The 14612-nt window shown below is 34.2% G+C and overlaps 2 protein-coding genes across 3 annotated transcripts; one reads left to right on the plus strand and one right to left on the minus strand.

Moving 5' to 3' along the window:
• Window positions 1–398: 398 nt before the first annotated feature.
• On the minus strand, window positions 399–3629 carry LOC106363992 (peptidyl-prolyl cis-trans isomerase CYP57-like). The gene is made up of 10 exons (XM_013803675.3): window positions 3335–3629; window positions 3078–3256; window positions 2905–3006; window positions 2707–2807; window positions 2462–2603; window positions 1974–2199; window positions 1655–1694; window positions 1296–1491; window positions 964–1104; window positions 399–779 (listed from the first exon to the last, which is right to left on the minus strand). Exons 1-10 carry the CDS (start codon window positions 3552–3554, stop codon window positions 642–644), a joined length of 1485 nt encoding a protein of 494 aa, XP_013659129.1. The 5' UTR covers window positions 3555–3629; the 3' UTR covers window positions 399–641.
• Window positions 3630–4186: 557 nt separating this feature from the next.
• On the plus strand, window positions 4187–7144 carry LOC106364097 (IQ domain-containing protein IQM1-like). 2 transcript variants are annotated; one of them, XM_048779882.1, is made up of 10 exons: window positions 4187–4383; window positions 4487–4893; window positions 5028–5142; window positions 5253–5318; window positions 5438–5526; window positions 5619–5706; window positions 5790–6020; window positions 6102–6203; window positions 6294–6748; window positions 7019–7144. In XM_048779882.1, exons 2-9 carry the CDS (start codon window positions 4535–4537, stop codon window positions 6660–6662), a joined length of 1419 nt encoding a protein of 472 aa, XP_048635839.1. In that variant the 5' UTR covers window positions 4187–4383; window positions 4487–4534; the 3' UTR covers window positions 6663–6748; window positions 7019–7144. The 2 variants fall into 2 exon arrangements, with proteins under 2 accessions (XP_048635839.1, XP_048635840.1); XM_048779883.1 differs by having other exon boundaries at window positions 4231–4383; window positions 4490–4893.
• The last annotated feature ends 7468 nt before the right edge of the window (window positions 7145–14612 follow it).

Here is a 14612-nt window from a genome sequence, read left to right on the forward strand (position 1 = left end):
GAGTACAGAAGATTCACTATTCATGCGTAGGTACCATTGTTTATGTATAAACATGTAAACACTATTATCTACAACCTAGGAATAACTCTTTGGTTCATTCTCTGTAAAGCATTAAAGAAAAGAGTAATTAGTTTATGTTATACCCATCGTATCATGGTCGTTTTGTAAAAGAAAAGGTTTGTTATCAAACAAAGAGAAGACAACAAGAAGAGCTCTTTGAGAAGGATACAAAATGAGCTCGTGAAGACAGAAAAAAACAGTGAGAGAAAAGAGAGTTGAATAAAAGATCAAAGATGTTTTGGCTTCTTCTTCACGTTGTGGCGATTGAGGTAATGCCAACTCGACAAGTTCCTTATATTAGTAGTTTATTAGCAAAGAGCCAATCCCGACACCAGCCGTGAACTATGAAACATCGCTTTTAATAGCAAGACATGCCAGATTCTTTCTACAGAAAAGTTCTATCACAAATTTGATTTTTTTTAAGTGCTAAATTGAATAAGATTTCAACCAGCCAAGTTGCATAACAAGAGTAGAACATTGCTTAACTATTCGTTTGGCATCTGAAGAGTGTCTAACCTCCAAATGCGATGTTACATTACAAGCCCTTGATGGTGGTCGAACTCAGATGATTCCAGTACTGCTCAGGCAAGAGACTTTCCTGACCATTCTCGTTCCCTTCGTTTTTGTTTGGCTTGTATTCTGTTGAACTTTTCTTTTCCCTTTTCTAGAAGAGGGTCAACCACAACATACGCATCTGGATCCTCCTTGCGCATCTTGTCCTGCAACATAGCTTCACTTTTTCAGGATATGGCATAATAAACATATACATATGGCTCAAACTTCTGATCAAAATATTCATTATTAGCATCCCCCTATCCTATGAACTAAAATGACCGAAGTAGTGTAGTACTACATCCACTAGAACCTCACACTATCAGGTGCGATGGAACCTTAGAGATTTACCTTTCCATGCTCGGGTGCAAACTTGAGCTTTACTTTCTTCCAATCAGACACATCTTCTTCCATATTGTCTACTGGTTCACTACTTGAGCCAAACGGTTTTGCAGAAATGGACTGCTTAAATTTCTCCAGTTTTGCCAACACCTAAGAACCAGAGGGAAACCATGATAAGTTAACAAAACTATCTTCTAAGACTGTTTCTTTGACAGATTTACAAATTACTTTTCAGGAATATAATCAGGCACACGGATTTGGTCAGTGAGAAAAGCAGGGTAAAGAATCAATAAGAACGCATATTTTTAGATTTAAGCTAGAAGCTATTTTACACAACTTACAGCATCCTCATTTCCTTGCATTCTGCGCTTCTTCAACTTGTGTAACTGCCGGGCGCGTTCAGAAGCGTTGTAAAGTTGTAAATCAGCATCTCCATTTTCCAATCGTTCGGCTTTGGCTTCTGAACCTATTCCCTTTTTCTTCAATGATAACTTTTCCATCTTTGGTTTCTCATCTTCACTACTTGAAACATCAGACCTGTAAATAGCATAATAACTAGTAAGCCAATGACTTGTGTTACTGGTTATGCCAACATGAATTGAAGTAAAATAGCATTTGTTTTCACAACATTAAAGCACAAAATAAGAGCCAGGCGTGTTGAATTATAAGAGACAATAGGGTTTAACTGCGGTACCATTACCTTTTGATAGATTCTTCAGGGGCTTTCACACTAGAACTCTCTGTTAAGAGGACAACCACATGGAAATCTAATTAGAATGTACAGAAATAACTAGAGATAATATAAACAATACGCAGGAACAGAGAGAGCTGCACAATATTCCTCTATGGGAATACTTGGTGCAAAACATAGAAGCATCAAACTAATTATATATAGGTTTGAACTTTTATTATGTTTTGGTTAGAAGCATCCCTAAGCACAGATATGAGTTGGTTTGAACTATTATTAGGTAAATCATAAGTTTAATATCTCAGCTTTGAGAGATGGAAAAACTAATTACTTTTTTTCTGAGTTGGTTTTGGAGGAATATCTCCCATCTCCTTCCTTCTGCTAAGCACTTGATTCCTCATCTTTGCATCAAATTTAGTCTCGTCTCCATCATCATCGTCATCATCACTATGTCCAACTGGATCGGATACAGGCCAGCTTTTCTCTTTTTGTGCATTTTCTTTCTTAGAACCCAGAGCTTCCCGCACAGATAGCACCTCCTTCGAGTCAGATGCATTCTGAAATGTAAAAAAAAAAGTTTTTAATATACATCAGAAAGACATCAATAAAGAAAGCCTTTTTTCATCTGATGCCTATGATATAAGAACGGTAAGCTTCATTACATGTAACAACTAACAACCAGGAGGATAAGTAATATAGTTATTCGCAATACTTTCACACTTTACATACTGATTAGCCTAGACTTTCACACAGAAGAGAGGAATAAATGAGAGGGGAAGAAACACCAGCAAAAAAAAGAAGATAAAATTGTACTATTACCCGTTCTTTATTTGTAGATTCTGCCTTCAGTAGTCGAGGATCGTTCAACACGTCATGACTGCTCTTAATCTTTTGCTTTACAGCTGCCAGTTCCTTCTCCTCTTCCTCAGCTTCTTCTCCGAATGACAGCAAGTTCAATTTCCTGATTGTAGCAAAACAAAAAAAGGAGGAAAAAAAAAAACTCAACGAACAGCCAAAGCAAAGATACAGCATAAACTATCGAATTTCCATGGACAGCGTCTTACTTCACAGGCTTTCTGGGGGGTTCCTTGACTTCATCAACAGGAGCATGCGATGCCTTTGCTAACACTCTAGGAACAATATCTTCGAACGGGTTCCACAAAACCTAACGTATAAAAAAACAAAAAAACAAGCAAATCATAAGAACATCTCAATAACGGGAGATTAACATTGCCTTATGAATCAGATTTAAAAACTCTTACCTCAACAGATAATATTTTGGGGGCAGGATCCAGGGGACGATCATCTTTACCAGTGTCAATCTCTCCTAGTCTCAGAAGATTGAAGATTGAATCACCCGTCACCTATCAAGAACTCTTAGAAACAATACTTGTAACGAAGCATAACAAACAAACAAAAGTCAAATTCTTTTTACCTTTCCAAAGATAGTATGCTTCTTATCAAGCCAATCACACTTATCCAAAGTGAAAAAGAACTGACTCCCATTAGTATTCGGCGAGCTCTCATTAGCCATAGCCACAATCCCTCTATGGTTAAACCTCAACCTCGAATGAAACTCATCCGCAAACACACCTCCGTATATACTCTCTCCACCTGTTACACACCACTCACAATCGAATCATACAATACAAACCCTAGGAGTTAATCAATCAGAGGATCTGGGACAATTACCTGTGCCGGAGCCCGTGGGATCGCCGCCTTGGACGAGGAACCCTGGAATCACACGGTGGAAGATGGTGTCGTCGAAGTAACCCTCGAGGCATAGCTGAACGAAGTTCCGCACGGATTTGGGAGCTTCCTTGGGCCACAGCTCGATGTCGATTGGGCCATGAGTTGTATTCACGATGACCTTCCCCTTCGTCGGTGGCTCGAGCACGTATATCGTCGACATCTCCTCTTCTCACAAGCTTCTTCGTCGTCTTCTTCTCCGATTTGCTTTTTTTGATGGGCTTCTCCGAGAGGTATAGGTTTCCTCTTCGCTGGGTTTTAAATAGTAAGCCGAGGATATTAAAAATAGGTGCGCGCCCAATTCGATAATGAAGCCCGGCCCATTAATTAAACAAAACTTATTGAAGCCCAAACACGGCCCATTATCATCAAGCTACAGTTAAGTCATCTCCCAATGTTTGGACTCTCTTATAAAAGTCAAGTCAATGGTAACAAGTTAGCAAGTGCCGGATGCATTGAAAACGAAAACATGCGTCACCCGCACGCGTTGACATTTAAGACCCATCTTCATGACCAAGACCACCAGTTGTTTAGTTATCGCTATCCGGAAAAATCAAACTCAGAATATCATTACAACATTTAAATAATAATGTCATAGGTTGTGTTATATGTACAGTCCTTTTCTTCATTAACTTCCATGAAGTTACCTTCACTTAGCCTACCCTTCTTTTTCTGTAAAAGATTATTCAAATGTTCAACTTTCTCAGACACACCAAGTTTGAATCTTCCGTCATAGTATTTGACATTCAACGATTTTTGTATAATTATGACTTTTTTACTCGGTTACTAGTCTTCACAACTGCCCATACTACTCCACATTATATATAAGAGTCTTCTTCAACCTATGTTAGTCATATTCATATTTCTCGTCTCGTTTTCTCTACATTTATTTATTCTTTGAAAGTCTTCTTCTATCTCCTGGTAAACAATACAAAGAGTTATACTCTGATCATTTAACGCCAAGAACGTGTGTTGTGTTTAATGCCCACAAGGTAGTTGTACTTATATTTATTTAGTTGGTAGATGTATATCAATACGAAGACAGTTTTGTTTAATGAATTTAATGCTGATACTGTTCTTTGTTGGTGTGTGCAGCAGATTTCTATATTGAATATTTTTGTAAGGACTCGCTTTATTGTGGCCATGGGTCTTGAAGTTGGTTCCTTTAGCCGCTTGACATCAAGAACCAGCAGTTTCAAGAATCCTTCTATCGAGCGGTCTTTGAGTTTCAACAGCTGGGAGATTCCTAAAGAGACCAAGACTGATTCAGGTTTCGAGGTTTCGGAGACAAAGAAGTCAACTCCAAACACTTTGCATGGAAGAAACTGTGAGAGTCTCCAGATAAAGAAACCCACAGTGACTCCACCTGAGCCTTTTGTGTTCTTCTCCCCTAGACCGGTCACCGAGCTTGATGCAGCTGCAACTACGCTGCAAAAAGTATACAAGAGTTACCGGACTAGAAGGAACTTAGCTGATTGTGCTGTCCTTGTTGAGGAGCTCTGGTGAGTTACATGATCCACATCTTATTCTTCTTTTTAATGTTTTAAAATGTTTAAATTAATATCATATGTTGTGGTTCTGGTATTAAAAAAAAAAGGTTTGAACTTAACCCTTGTTATTGCTTGAAACTTTGTAGGTGGAAGACTCTTGATGGTGCAACTCTGGACCTGAGCTCTGTGTCTTTCTTTAAAGAAGAGAAACATGAACCGGCTGCTTCGAAATGGACACGAGCTAGAAAACGAGCCGCTAAGGTATGACATCATTTTCACAAGTTTTATTTTGTATCTCTCTGTTTACTTTTAAGTCAAGGTGTATTAGTTTCAATATTTCCTTTTTTAATGAGATAATAATATCAATGTAGGTTGGGAAAGGCTTGTCAAAAGATGAAAAGGCTCAGAAGTTAGCTCTTCAGCATTGGCTTGAAGCTGTAAGTCAATGCAATACAGTATAACTGATAGGGCTTTTGAAGTAACACAAGATCAAAAGTTATGAGTATCTATTTGATGCTGTGAATCTAATCTTATTGTCCCTTTCTTCTATCAACAGATTGACCCACGCCATCGTTATGGCCACAACTTGCACTTCTATTATGATGTCTGGTCAGCTAGCAAGAGCTCACAGCCATTCTTTTACTGGTTAGTTTTACATCCAAAAAAAAAGGTTATCTCATTTCTTCATGTGTGTTGAATTTGTTCTAAACTTTGTTTCCACCCTTTTGAAAATAAAGGTTGGACATAGGAGACGGCAAAGATGTAAATCTTGAAAAACATCCAAGAAGTGTTCTGCAAAAACAATGCATCACATATCTCGGACCAGTGAGTTTCTTAACCTCATACTCAACCATACTAGTTACCTTCTTGATTACTCATCACGCCTTATGGTTCTTTCAAACCTGTAGATGGAGAGAGAAGCATATGAAGTGATAGTGGAAGATGGGAGGTTATTGTACAAACAAAGCATGAGCCCAATCAATTCAACTGAGGAATCAAAGTCGATCTTCGTACTTAGCACGACTAGAACTTTATACGTAGGGAAGAAGAAGAAAGGTGTTTTCCAGCACTCTAGTTTCTTATCTGGAGGAGCCACAACTGCTGCAGGAAGATTGGTTGCTCGCGATGGGATTCTTGAGGTACTTCAAAACTACATGTCTTGCTTCTCCCTCACGTATGAATTTTGTATGTTATGTAAACTAAAACGATCTTATTCTCAGGCTATATGGCCATATAGTGGACACTATCTCCCAACAGAAGAAAACTTCAAGGAGTTTATAAGTTTCTTGGAGGAACACAACGTTGATCTCACCAATGTTAAGGTAAGAAAATAACAAAATATTAGATCCTTTAGTGTTCCTTGCGCATCAACAGAATGTTTGTATTCACTAGGGATGAATCTTGAATTGCAGAGATGTGCTGTGAATGAAGAATATTCATCATCATTCAAATCCATTCCAGACGAAGAAGAAGAAGCAAAAGAGATCTCGCAAGAAGTTGAGATGCCTTCAGAGCAAGAAGAGAGAGCGAGACCAATGTTTGATCATGCGAAGAGACTGTCTTGTAAATGGTCAAGTGGATATGGTCCAAGAATTGGGTGTGTTAGAGATTACCCAATGGAGCTACAAACACAAGCACTGGAGCAAGTTAGTCTCTCGCCTCGTGTCTCAACAGCTAACACTTATGGACCTATTCCATCTCCAAGACCGAGTCCTAAAGTGAGAGTTTCCCCACGGTTATCATACATGGGGATCCCTAGCCCGAGAGCTGTTAAATGCTAAAACGCACACACTTCTTTAACTTGTTCTCCAAGAAAGAGTGTGTTAGAAGTGAAGAAACCTAACCTCCATCTTTCTTTGTTCTTTTATACTCCCTCTGTTTTTTAAGATGGATGTTCTTGGAAAATATTTTGTTTCCAAAAGATGTATTTTTTTATGTTTTCAAAGCATATTTTGTGAACTAATAATGAAAAATTGTGTGTTTCAAAAATATTAGTTACATTTCTTTTAATCTTATTGGTTTAAAAATATAAGAAATATAAAGTTACAAAAAACTATGCATCAATAACTAAGTTTTAATATGGTTTCTTAATAAGTGTGAAAATCCTAGAACATTTATCTTTAAAAAACAGAGGGAGTATATCTTTTGTAAATTTCGATTTTTTTAATCATTATTATTACATTTTTATTAGTGCTTGCGACTCGTGAGCTTTTGTCTCTTTTCTGCTGTTTTACTTTTTAAATAAGATGGGAAATTCAATTCATTTCATAAAAGAGTAACAGAACAAAGTGTTTATGAAACCATTTTGGGAAATAATGGCATGAAAATAAGTCTTGATTGTACAGATAGAATCAATCTTACTCATCATTTCCGTCACTCTGTGATAAATACATGTACATCATTTACCTATCTGCATGTGTAAATCAGTTCTTCCAAACTCAAACTCTCATGACATCTATCATTAAACATGTATGATCTGAAAGCAAATACAGAAACATAAGCATGCCTATTTACATTTTTCATAATTAATTATTCTTTATAATTTTTATTATTATATTTTGTGGACCACAAGGTTTGGAATATCTGATATCGGATTCTTGTCATATCATGGTTTGAAATCTTTACTAAATATTAATTTCCGAAACTTAAAACTTATATAAAAATATTAGATTACAACATCTTAAGAAATCACACTATTTTTTAGGGAGCCAATAACAGAATCCTATATATTTTAGTTTAATTAGCTACGGAGAAATCTGTGGACAGGTATAAATGCATGTGTTTAGAAATTTTAAAACATTTATTTCAGCGTTTGTTTGTTAAAAAGTGATGGTACCAAAAAAAAGCCAGCTCCTGTAAAGTAACACGCATACAATCTAGTTACATGTTCTAGTTCAACACATCTCTATTTACTTTCAAAGGAGGAATCACCATATGTTTTTAATCAAGCTATCATGACAATCATCAAACATGTAATATACGAATGCAAACACACACATATACAAACACAAGCACGACTATTTACATGAGAATTTATAATTTTCAATAACTAATTTATCTTTAAATAATGTTTATATTGTTATTTTAAAAGTTTATTTTATCTACTTTTATGGTTAATAAAGTTTGAAATCTTTGATATCGGATTTTTGTCTATGGTTTGAAATATCTACTAAATCTTAATTTTCTAAACCTAAAGATATCAAAATACTCCATGTGGGTAGGAGTATTAAATTACAATATCTTAACCAATAACACTATTTGAGAGAGCCAATAGCACTACCAGGTTTATGTGGGTAGGTGTAAAATGCAGCTGGTTTAACTATACAACTAGATCTAGATCCGCATAACCGTGCGGGTTTTTGTTTTCATTTATTTTTATATAAATATTTTGTTTTTAATTCTAAATTGGTATATATTATAATATATATATATATGTATCTATCAATTTTTAAAACATAATAAAATTACGGTATATTTTTTTCATTGAATAGATTGTTTCAAACTTTCACATGTATTTGTATGTTCTTCTATACATTTATTTTTGGATTATTATTTCATTATTAAAATTGTAACTATATATATAGAGATTAGTAAAATATTGTTTTATTGTCATATTCAAAAATATTGTAACATTTCACAAATTTAGAAAGTTTTTAAAAAATTAAAATTTTCGCTTCATACATTTATATTATCGAGTAAATAAATAAACATTTAGTTTTTGTTTAATTTTTAAAATAAAATATATAGTTTAAAATTTGTTTTCATTGGTTTAAGGTAGTAAATATTAATCATTGTTAGATAATATGATTTTTGCTATTTAAAAAATCTTTATAATTTTAAAAGTTAACATTGACAAATATTTAAATAATTAACATATGTAGATATAGTATGACAACATTAAATTATATATATTTAATTTATATTATCTATAAATCCAATGGATCATCTATTGTTTAAATCCAATTATTGATAGACCAATAAAAAATTTTGGTAGACTCAAAATTTAAATGATAAGATTAAAGATTAAATGTAATATGATTTTTTAGGAATAGGTCTATTGAGTCTATTTTTAAAAAAGAATCACACATGAAGCAAAGTTGCGGCTTCTGTTTTAATATATAAGATCTACCGCAAACGCACTAACATATCTTTCGAATAATCGAAAAAGATTCGTTTTTATTAAAATTGGAATATGGATGGAAATGGAATCTTACATATAGAATCTTAGGACATAATGTTTTAGGTGAGACCAATATAAAAGGAATACGTCATGATCGACCCTGGTGGACAACTATAAAAAAGACTAGAAGAGATCACAACAAAAGAAAATGGATCCACTCAAATAAAATAAAAGAACTAGTTATTATTACGTTCTAACAAATTAATAAAAATAAAGATGGGCTTACGTGAGCACATGTGGCAGACACGAAGTTGAAGACAACACCATCAACGGTGCTCGTATAACCACATCTCTCTAATGTCCGTTTCAGATTGGGCTCCAGTACATCTATTTCCACACCATTCATGCTTGTCCTCTTCTTCGTATTTACTCACTTTTCGCCAAAATGCATTCCTAACTTTGCTCATGGTTCATGAACATAAATTTCTCTGTTAAACTCCGTGTGAGTTTATTCGATTTAGTTGATAAAAAAGACTCGTAACTCTTTGTAATTGTCATTTTTACTCGTTATGGTGAAAAGAAAACATTATCATATAAAACTCAAGTGATGACAATTCACTTGAAGACCAGCGTAGACTTAAAAGTTCGAAAAGTTTAACTAGCATTTGATATCTCAAACTTGAGAGTTTTCTTGGAGACAATATAGTAGTCTCAACCAGCTTCGGTATGACGGAATCCACGCCAACAGAATCTCAATCTAAGAAGTTTTGGGATTGGTCCAAATGTTTATATTATTAATAAAACAACATGGAAAACATCATGCTTAATGCTTTGTCATAATAGCATAAGTGTAAGCTCAAAGAATATGCAATACCTTACTTGTACTGAACTTCTAAAAGTATAATCACTAATATATGGTTTAGTAGCTTAATTAAACAACCAAATTATAAAGACTAAAACCCCAAACATAGTTAAAATATTGGGATTTTTGCAAAATTGACCTACAACTTAAAGTCAAACACAAAACTAACCTCCTTTTTTTTTGAAAATTGGTTTTGCCCTATTCACCTCACAAGTTCATATAATTTACGAAAATGCCATCAATTTTTTTCTTTTTTTTCTTTTCGAAAATGACATTTTTACTCTCTCACCCTCATCATCTTCAAGTAATTACAAGATTGCCATTATCATCAATACCACAACCACCATGAACAACCAATTTGAAGCTCTTAATGCTCCCAAAATCGATTTACCCTTCTTTTTTTTCCATTCTTGTGAACTAAACACAACATATCTCTCACTTTCTCTCCACAATGAGCTAAAAAAACCCAAGATTTTGATTCTAAAATTTTAATGGTTCATAGAGTCATAGAAGCTAACGATTATGGGTGGGTGACTTCCGTTTGTGATTCTGTGTGCTTGGAGAAGTCTTATGTATGCTAAGGAACTTATCTCACCAATTTAAGGTATGACATCGAGTTTTTTTCCAGATCTGTTCGTCAGACGATTTACTTGGGAAGTCGTCTGGCTGTAGACGACTTACCTTTCAGTCGTCTGGCTGTAGACGACTTACCTGGAAGTCGTCTGGTCAACGCAGAGGTTATTTTTGCAATTGACTTTGAAATCTGTAACCTGAGACGACTGAAAGTTAAGTCGTCTACTATTGTTTGGTTTCAAAAAAAATTCCAAAGAACCTAGACGACTTACATTTCAGTCGTCATAGGTTAGTTTTGTATTTAACTGGATAATTTCAGAAGTTTGACTTCCCCAGACGACTTACATTTCAGTCGTCTGGCGAAAATTAAAATAATAATATTTTTTTAAAAGTAAACGATTTACAATTAAGTAGTCATAGGTTAGTTTTGCAATTGAAAAAAAAAACTTCAAGATTTAATTATACACAGACGACTTGTAATTCAGTCGTCCACCAGACGACTTAATTGTAAGTCGTCCAGGATTTTTTTCCGAGATTCTGGTCAAACCTCGTAAATCCTGGACGACTTACATTTCAGTCGTCTCGTGGACGACTGAATTATAAGTCGTCTGTATATAATTAAATCTTGAAGTTTTTTTTTTCAATTGCAAAACTAACCTATGACGACTTAACTGTAAGTCGTCTACTTTTAAAAAATATTATTATTTTAATTTTCACTAGACGACTGAAATGTAAGTCGTCCAAAAAGTCAAACTTCTGAAATAATCCAGTCAAATGCAAAACTAACCTCTGACGACTGAAATGTAAGTCGTCTAGCTTTTTTGGAGTTTTTTTTTAACCAAACAATAGTAGACGACTTAACTTTCAGTCGTCCGAAATAACAGATTTCAAAGTCAATTGCAAAAATAACCTCTGCGTTGACCAGACGACATATAGTTTAGTCGTCTAGACAACTTAGATTGAAGTCGTCCGCGTCTTCTCCACTAGTTTTTAAGTCTTCTACGTTAGTTTTTTAATAACTTGTATTTTTAAGAGTGATAAGTAACTTCAAGATATGTAAAACTCATATTTACAAAATATGTTCTCTCCCTTAGTTTTACTAAATTTGACTAAGTTTTTCAATGCAAACTTATAAAAAATATGATATGCTTTGACTAGTTACTATTGTTTGTTTCCATCTCTTACCAACATTCTTGTTTATTAAGATGAGAAAAAGGCCATTGGAGTTTATTATTGCATATGAGAGATCCAAAGATAAGAAAAAGACTACTGAAGTCTATTATTTCATTGATTTGTAAATGTGTAAACACATTGTTAGCACATTTAATACATCTTGGAAAACATTATTACTGATTTTACAAAAAATTCACAACTAAAAGAGTATACATGCAATTCATAAAACAGACTACAAACAAAACTATTATAGATCATTCATCTACAAAGACAAGCTTGGATTCCACTTGAGTAGACAAGACCAGACAACTTTTAAGAAGTCCAGACGACTTCTAAGAAGTCCAGACGACTTCCAGGAAGTTCAGACGACTTTGCCAGAAGACTTTTAGGAAGTTCAGACGACTTCCAGACGACTTTACAGGAAGTCCAGACGACTTTTAGGAAGTCCAGACGACTTCCAGATGACTTCCAGACGACTTTACAGGAAGTCCAGACGACTTTTAGGAAGTCCAGACGACTTCCAGACGACTTCCAGACGACTAACAAGTAAGTCGTCCCAGAAGTCTTCCAGATCTGAAAAACCTGGATATTAAATCCATATCTGAAAAACCTGCATATTCAAAAACGTTCAAATGGCTTAAAAACAAAAAAAATGAGTGGAAGATTAGATAAATCTACCTTTACAGAACACACAAAGATACATATCTAAAAATAATAGATCTACCTTTAAATTAGTGGAAGATGAGTACCAAATAATTAAAAACCTGCAAAAAAAAAATAGATTAGTAACAAAGACATGAGACAAAATTGAAAAATTCATATAAAGTTTGGTGTTTTCAAGTCAAAGAGATTAGAGTGGGTTTGGAGAGTTTTAGTTTGGGAAAAAAGTAAGAACTTTATACAACAAGAAGTTACCAAATGAAGAAAAATCAGACATAAGAACTTACCGAAACACTCAGAAAAATCCAGACGAATAGAAGTCCAGACGACTTCCTGGAAGTCCAGACGACTTCCTGGAAGTCCAGACGACTTCCTGGAAGTCCAGACGACTTTGTCAGAAGACTTCCAAGAAGTCCAGACGACTAACAGGTAAGTCGTCCCAGAAGTCTTCTAGATCTGAAAAACCTGCACATCAAATCCAGATCTGAAAAACCTGCATATTCAAAACCGTTCAAATGACTTAAAATAGAGAAAATGAGTGGAAGATTAGATAAATCTACATTTATAGAACACACAAAAATACATATCTAAAATTAATAGATATACCTCTAAATTAGTGGAAGATGAGTACCATTTGATTAAAAACCTGCAAAAGAGATAGATTAATAAGAAATACATGAGACAAAACTGAAAAATTCATATAAAGTTTGGTGTTTTCAAGTCAAAGAGATTAGAGAGAGGTTGGAGAGTTTTAGAATGATGAACATTACATTTTTGTTGCAGCCATTTGAGAGGAGGAGAGAGAATGTGTAAATTTTTCTTTATATAGGGAGACAAAAAATCCAATTAGATTTAATATTTTTGACTCAGACGACTTCCTGGACGACTTACATTTCAGTCGTCTGGTGAAGAAATTAAAACAGACGACTTACATGTAAGTCGTCCAAAAGAGTTTAATATTTTTAGCGGGAAATTAAATATTTTTAGCGGGAAACTAAAATAGAAGACTTTCCAGACGACTTACAAGTAAGTCGTCTGGACGACTGAAATATACGTCGTCCGGGTAAATTATTCAACAGACGACTGAAACATAAGTCGTCCACACCCTAAACATAACCCCTAAACTTAATTATCTAATTAAACACTTCATAAAACCAAATCAAACTTGAAAAGTGTTTACTATACACAGAAATAAACACATATAGGTGAAAACTAATTTTTGAAAAAAACGTTTTAGTTTTCCAAAATCTAACCCTAACAATACATACAATACTACAACATATGTTTGCCAAACTCCTAAACCAAAGTATTTCATGATTCACTACTTCCACTCATCTATCTTCAAAACAAATCAATTTTATCATATCTTAATTTATATCAGTTAAAACTGTTTATAATTACTTGATTTTTATTTTTTACACATCAAAATATTTTTTTACAAGATTTATAAATTATTTTTAAAATAAACTGGTACCAAACGACTTACACTTCAGTCGTCCAGACGACTTCCAACATCTCAGACGATTTACTGGGGCTATATTCGTAAAAATGGCTTCTGTTTTTTTGTTTGGTCACAAGGGACTGAGCTGTAATTTCACTAGGCTTTAAGGTTAGTTTTGCATTTGATTCAAGTTTGGGTATATGTTTGAAATTAAAATCAAGTTGTGGGTTAGTTTTGGCAAAAACCCCTAAAATATTACACCAAAAACATAGTTATAATACGATGTCTAGTTTTCTTTTTGATAAGAAATGTTCCATCAATTGTTTATCTTCTTTACCCCAGTCGGTAATAAATTCAAGACTTGACGATAATCTCGTGCAAGACAATCAATTGTAATCCAATACAACTTGCTATCGTGGTTTAATTTTGAATGTTTCTTGCATGACATAATAAACAGAAATTTTGATTATTTTCTTCAATTTTGAAACGTCGCTTTAAAACCCTCCACCGTCTTAGACTTTGTTTATGTTCATTTTCTTATAACAACTAGGTAACTCAGGTATTTAATTATTCAATAGTAAGTTCATCTGTTAGATATCTGATAAAGATGAAATGGATGGAAGGGAGATACTAGCTAGCTTTCTACATAGTTACTGATATGTATCGACCAGTAGAGTCGGGTCGGCCCCATCCCCTTAGACGATCATACGTCTATGCTATATAATATTCGATTTATGGATTCCTTTTTAAAAATTAAACGAAAAATCAAAGCTCTGAATATTAGTATTATTTTTCTCGCCAGTACTGCATTAAACTTAGTGAACCTGCTTCTACTGCTGTTTCTTAAACTTCAGGTTCGAACTTCAGTTTCGAGAGTTAAGCCAAATGTACGTATGACACCA

This window comes from Brassica napus, chromosome A1 (assembly GCF_020379485.1).
Source record: "Brassica napus cultivar Da-Ae chromosome A1, Da-Ae, whole genome shotgun sequence".
Lineage (NCBI taxonomy): Eukaryota > Viridiplantae > Streptophyta > Magnoliopsida > Brassicales > Brassicaceae > Brassica > Brassica napus.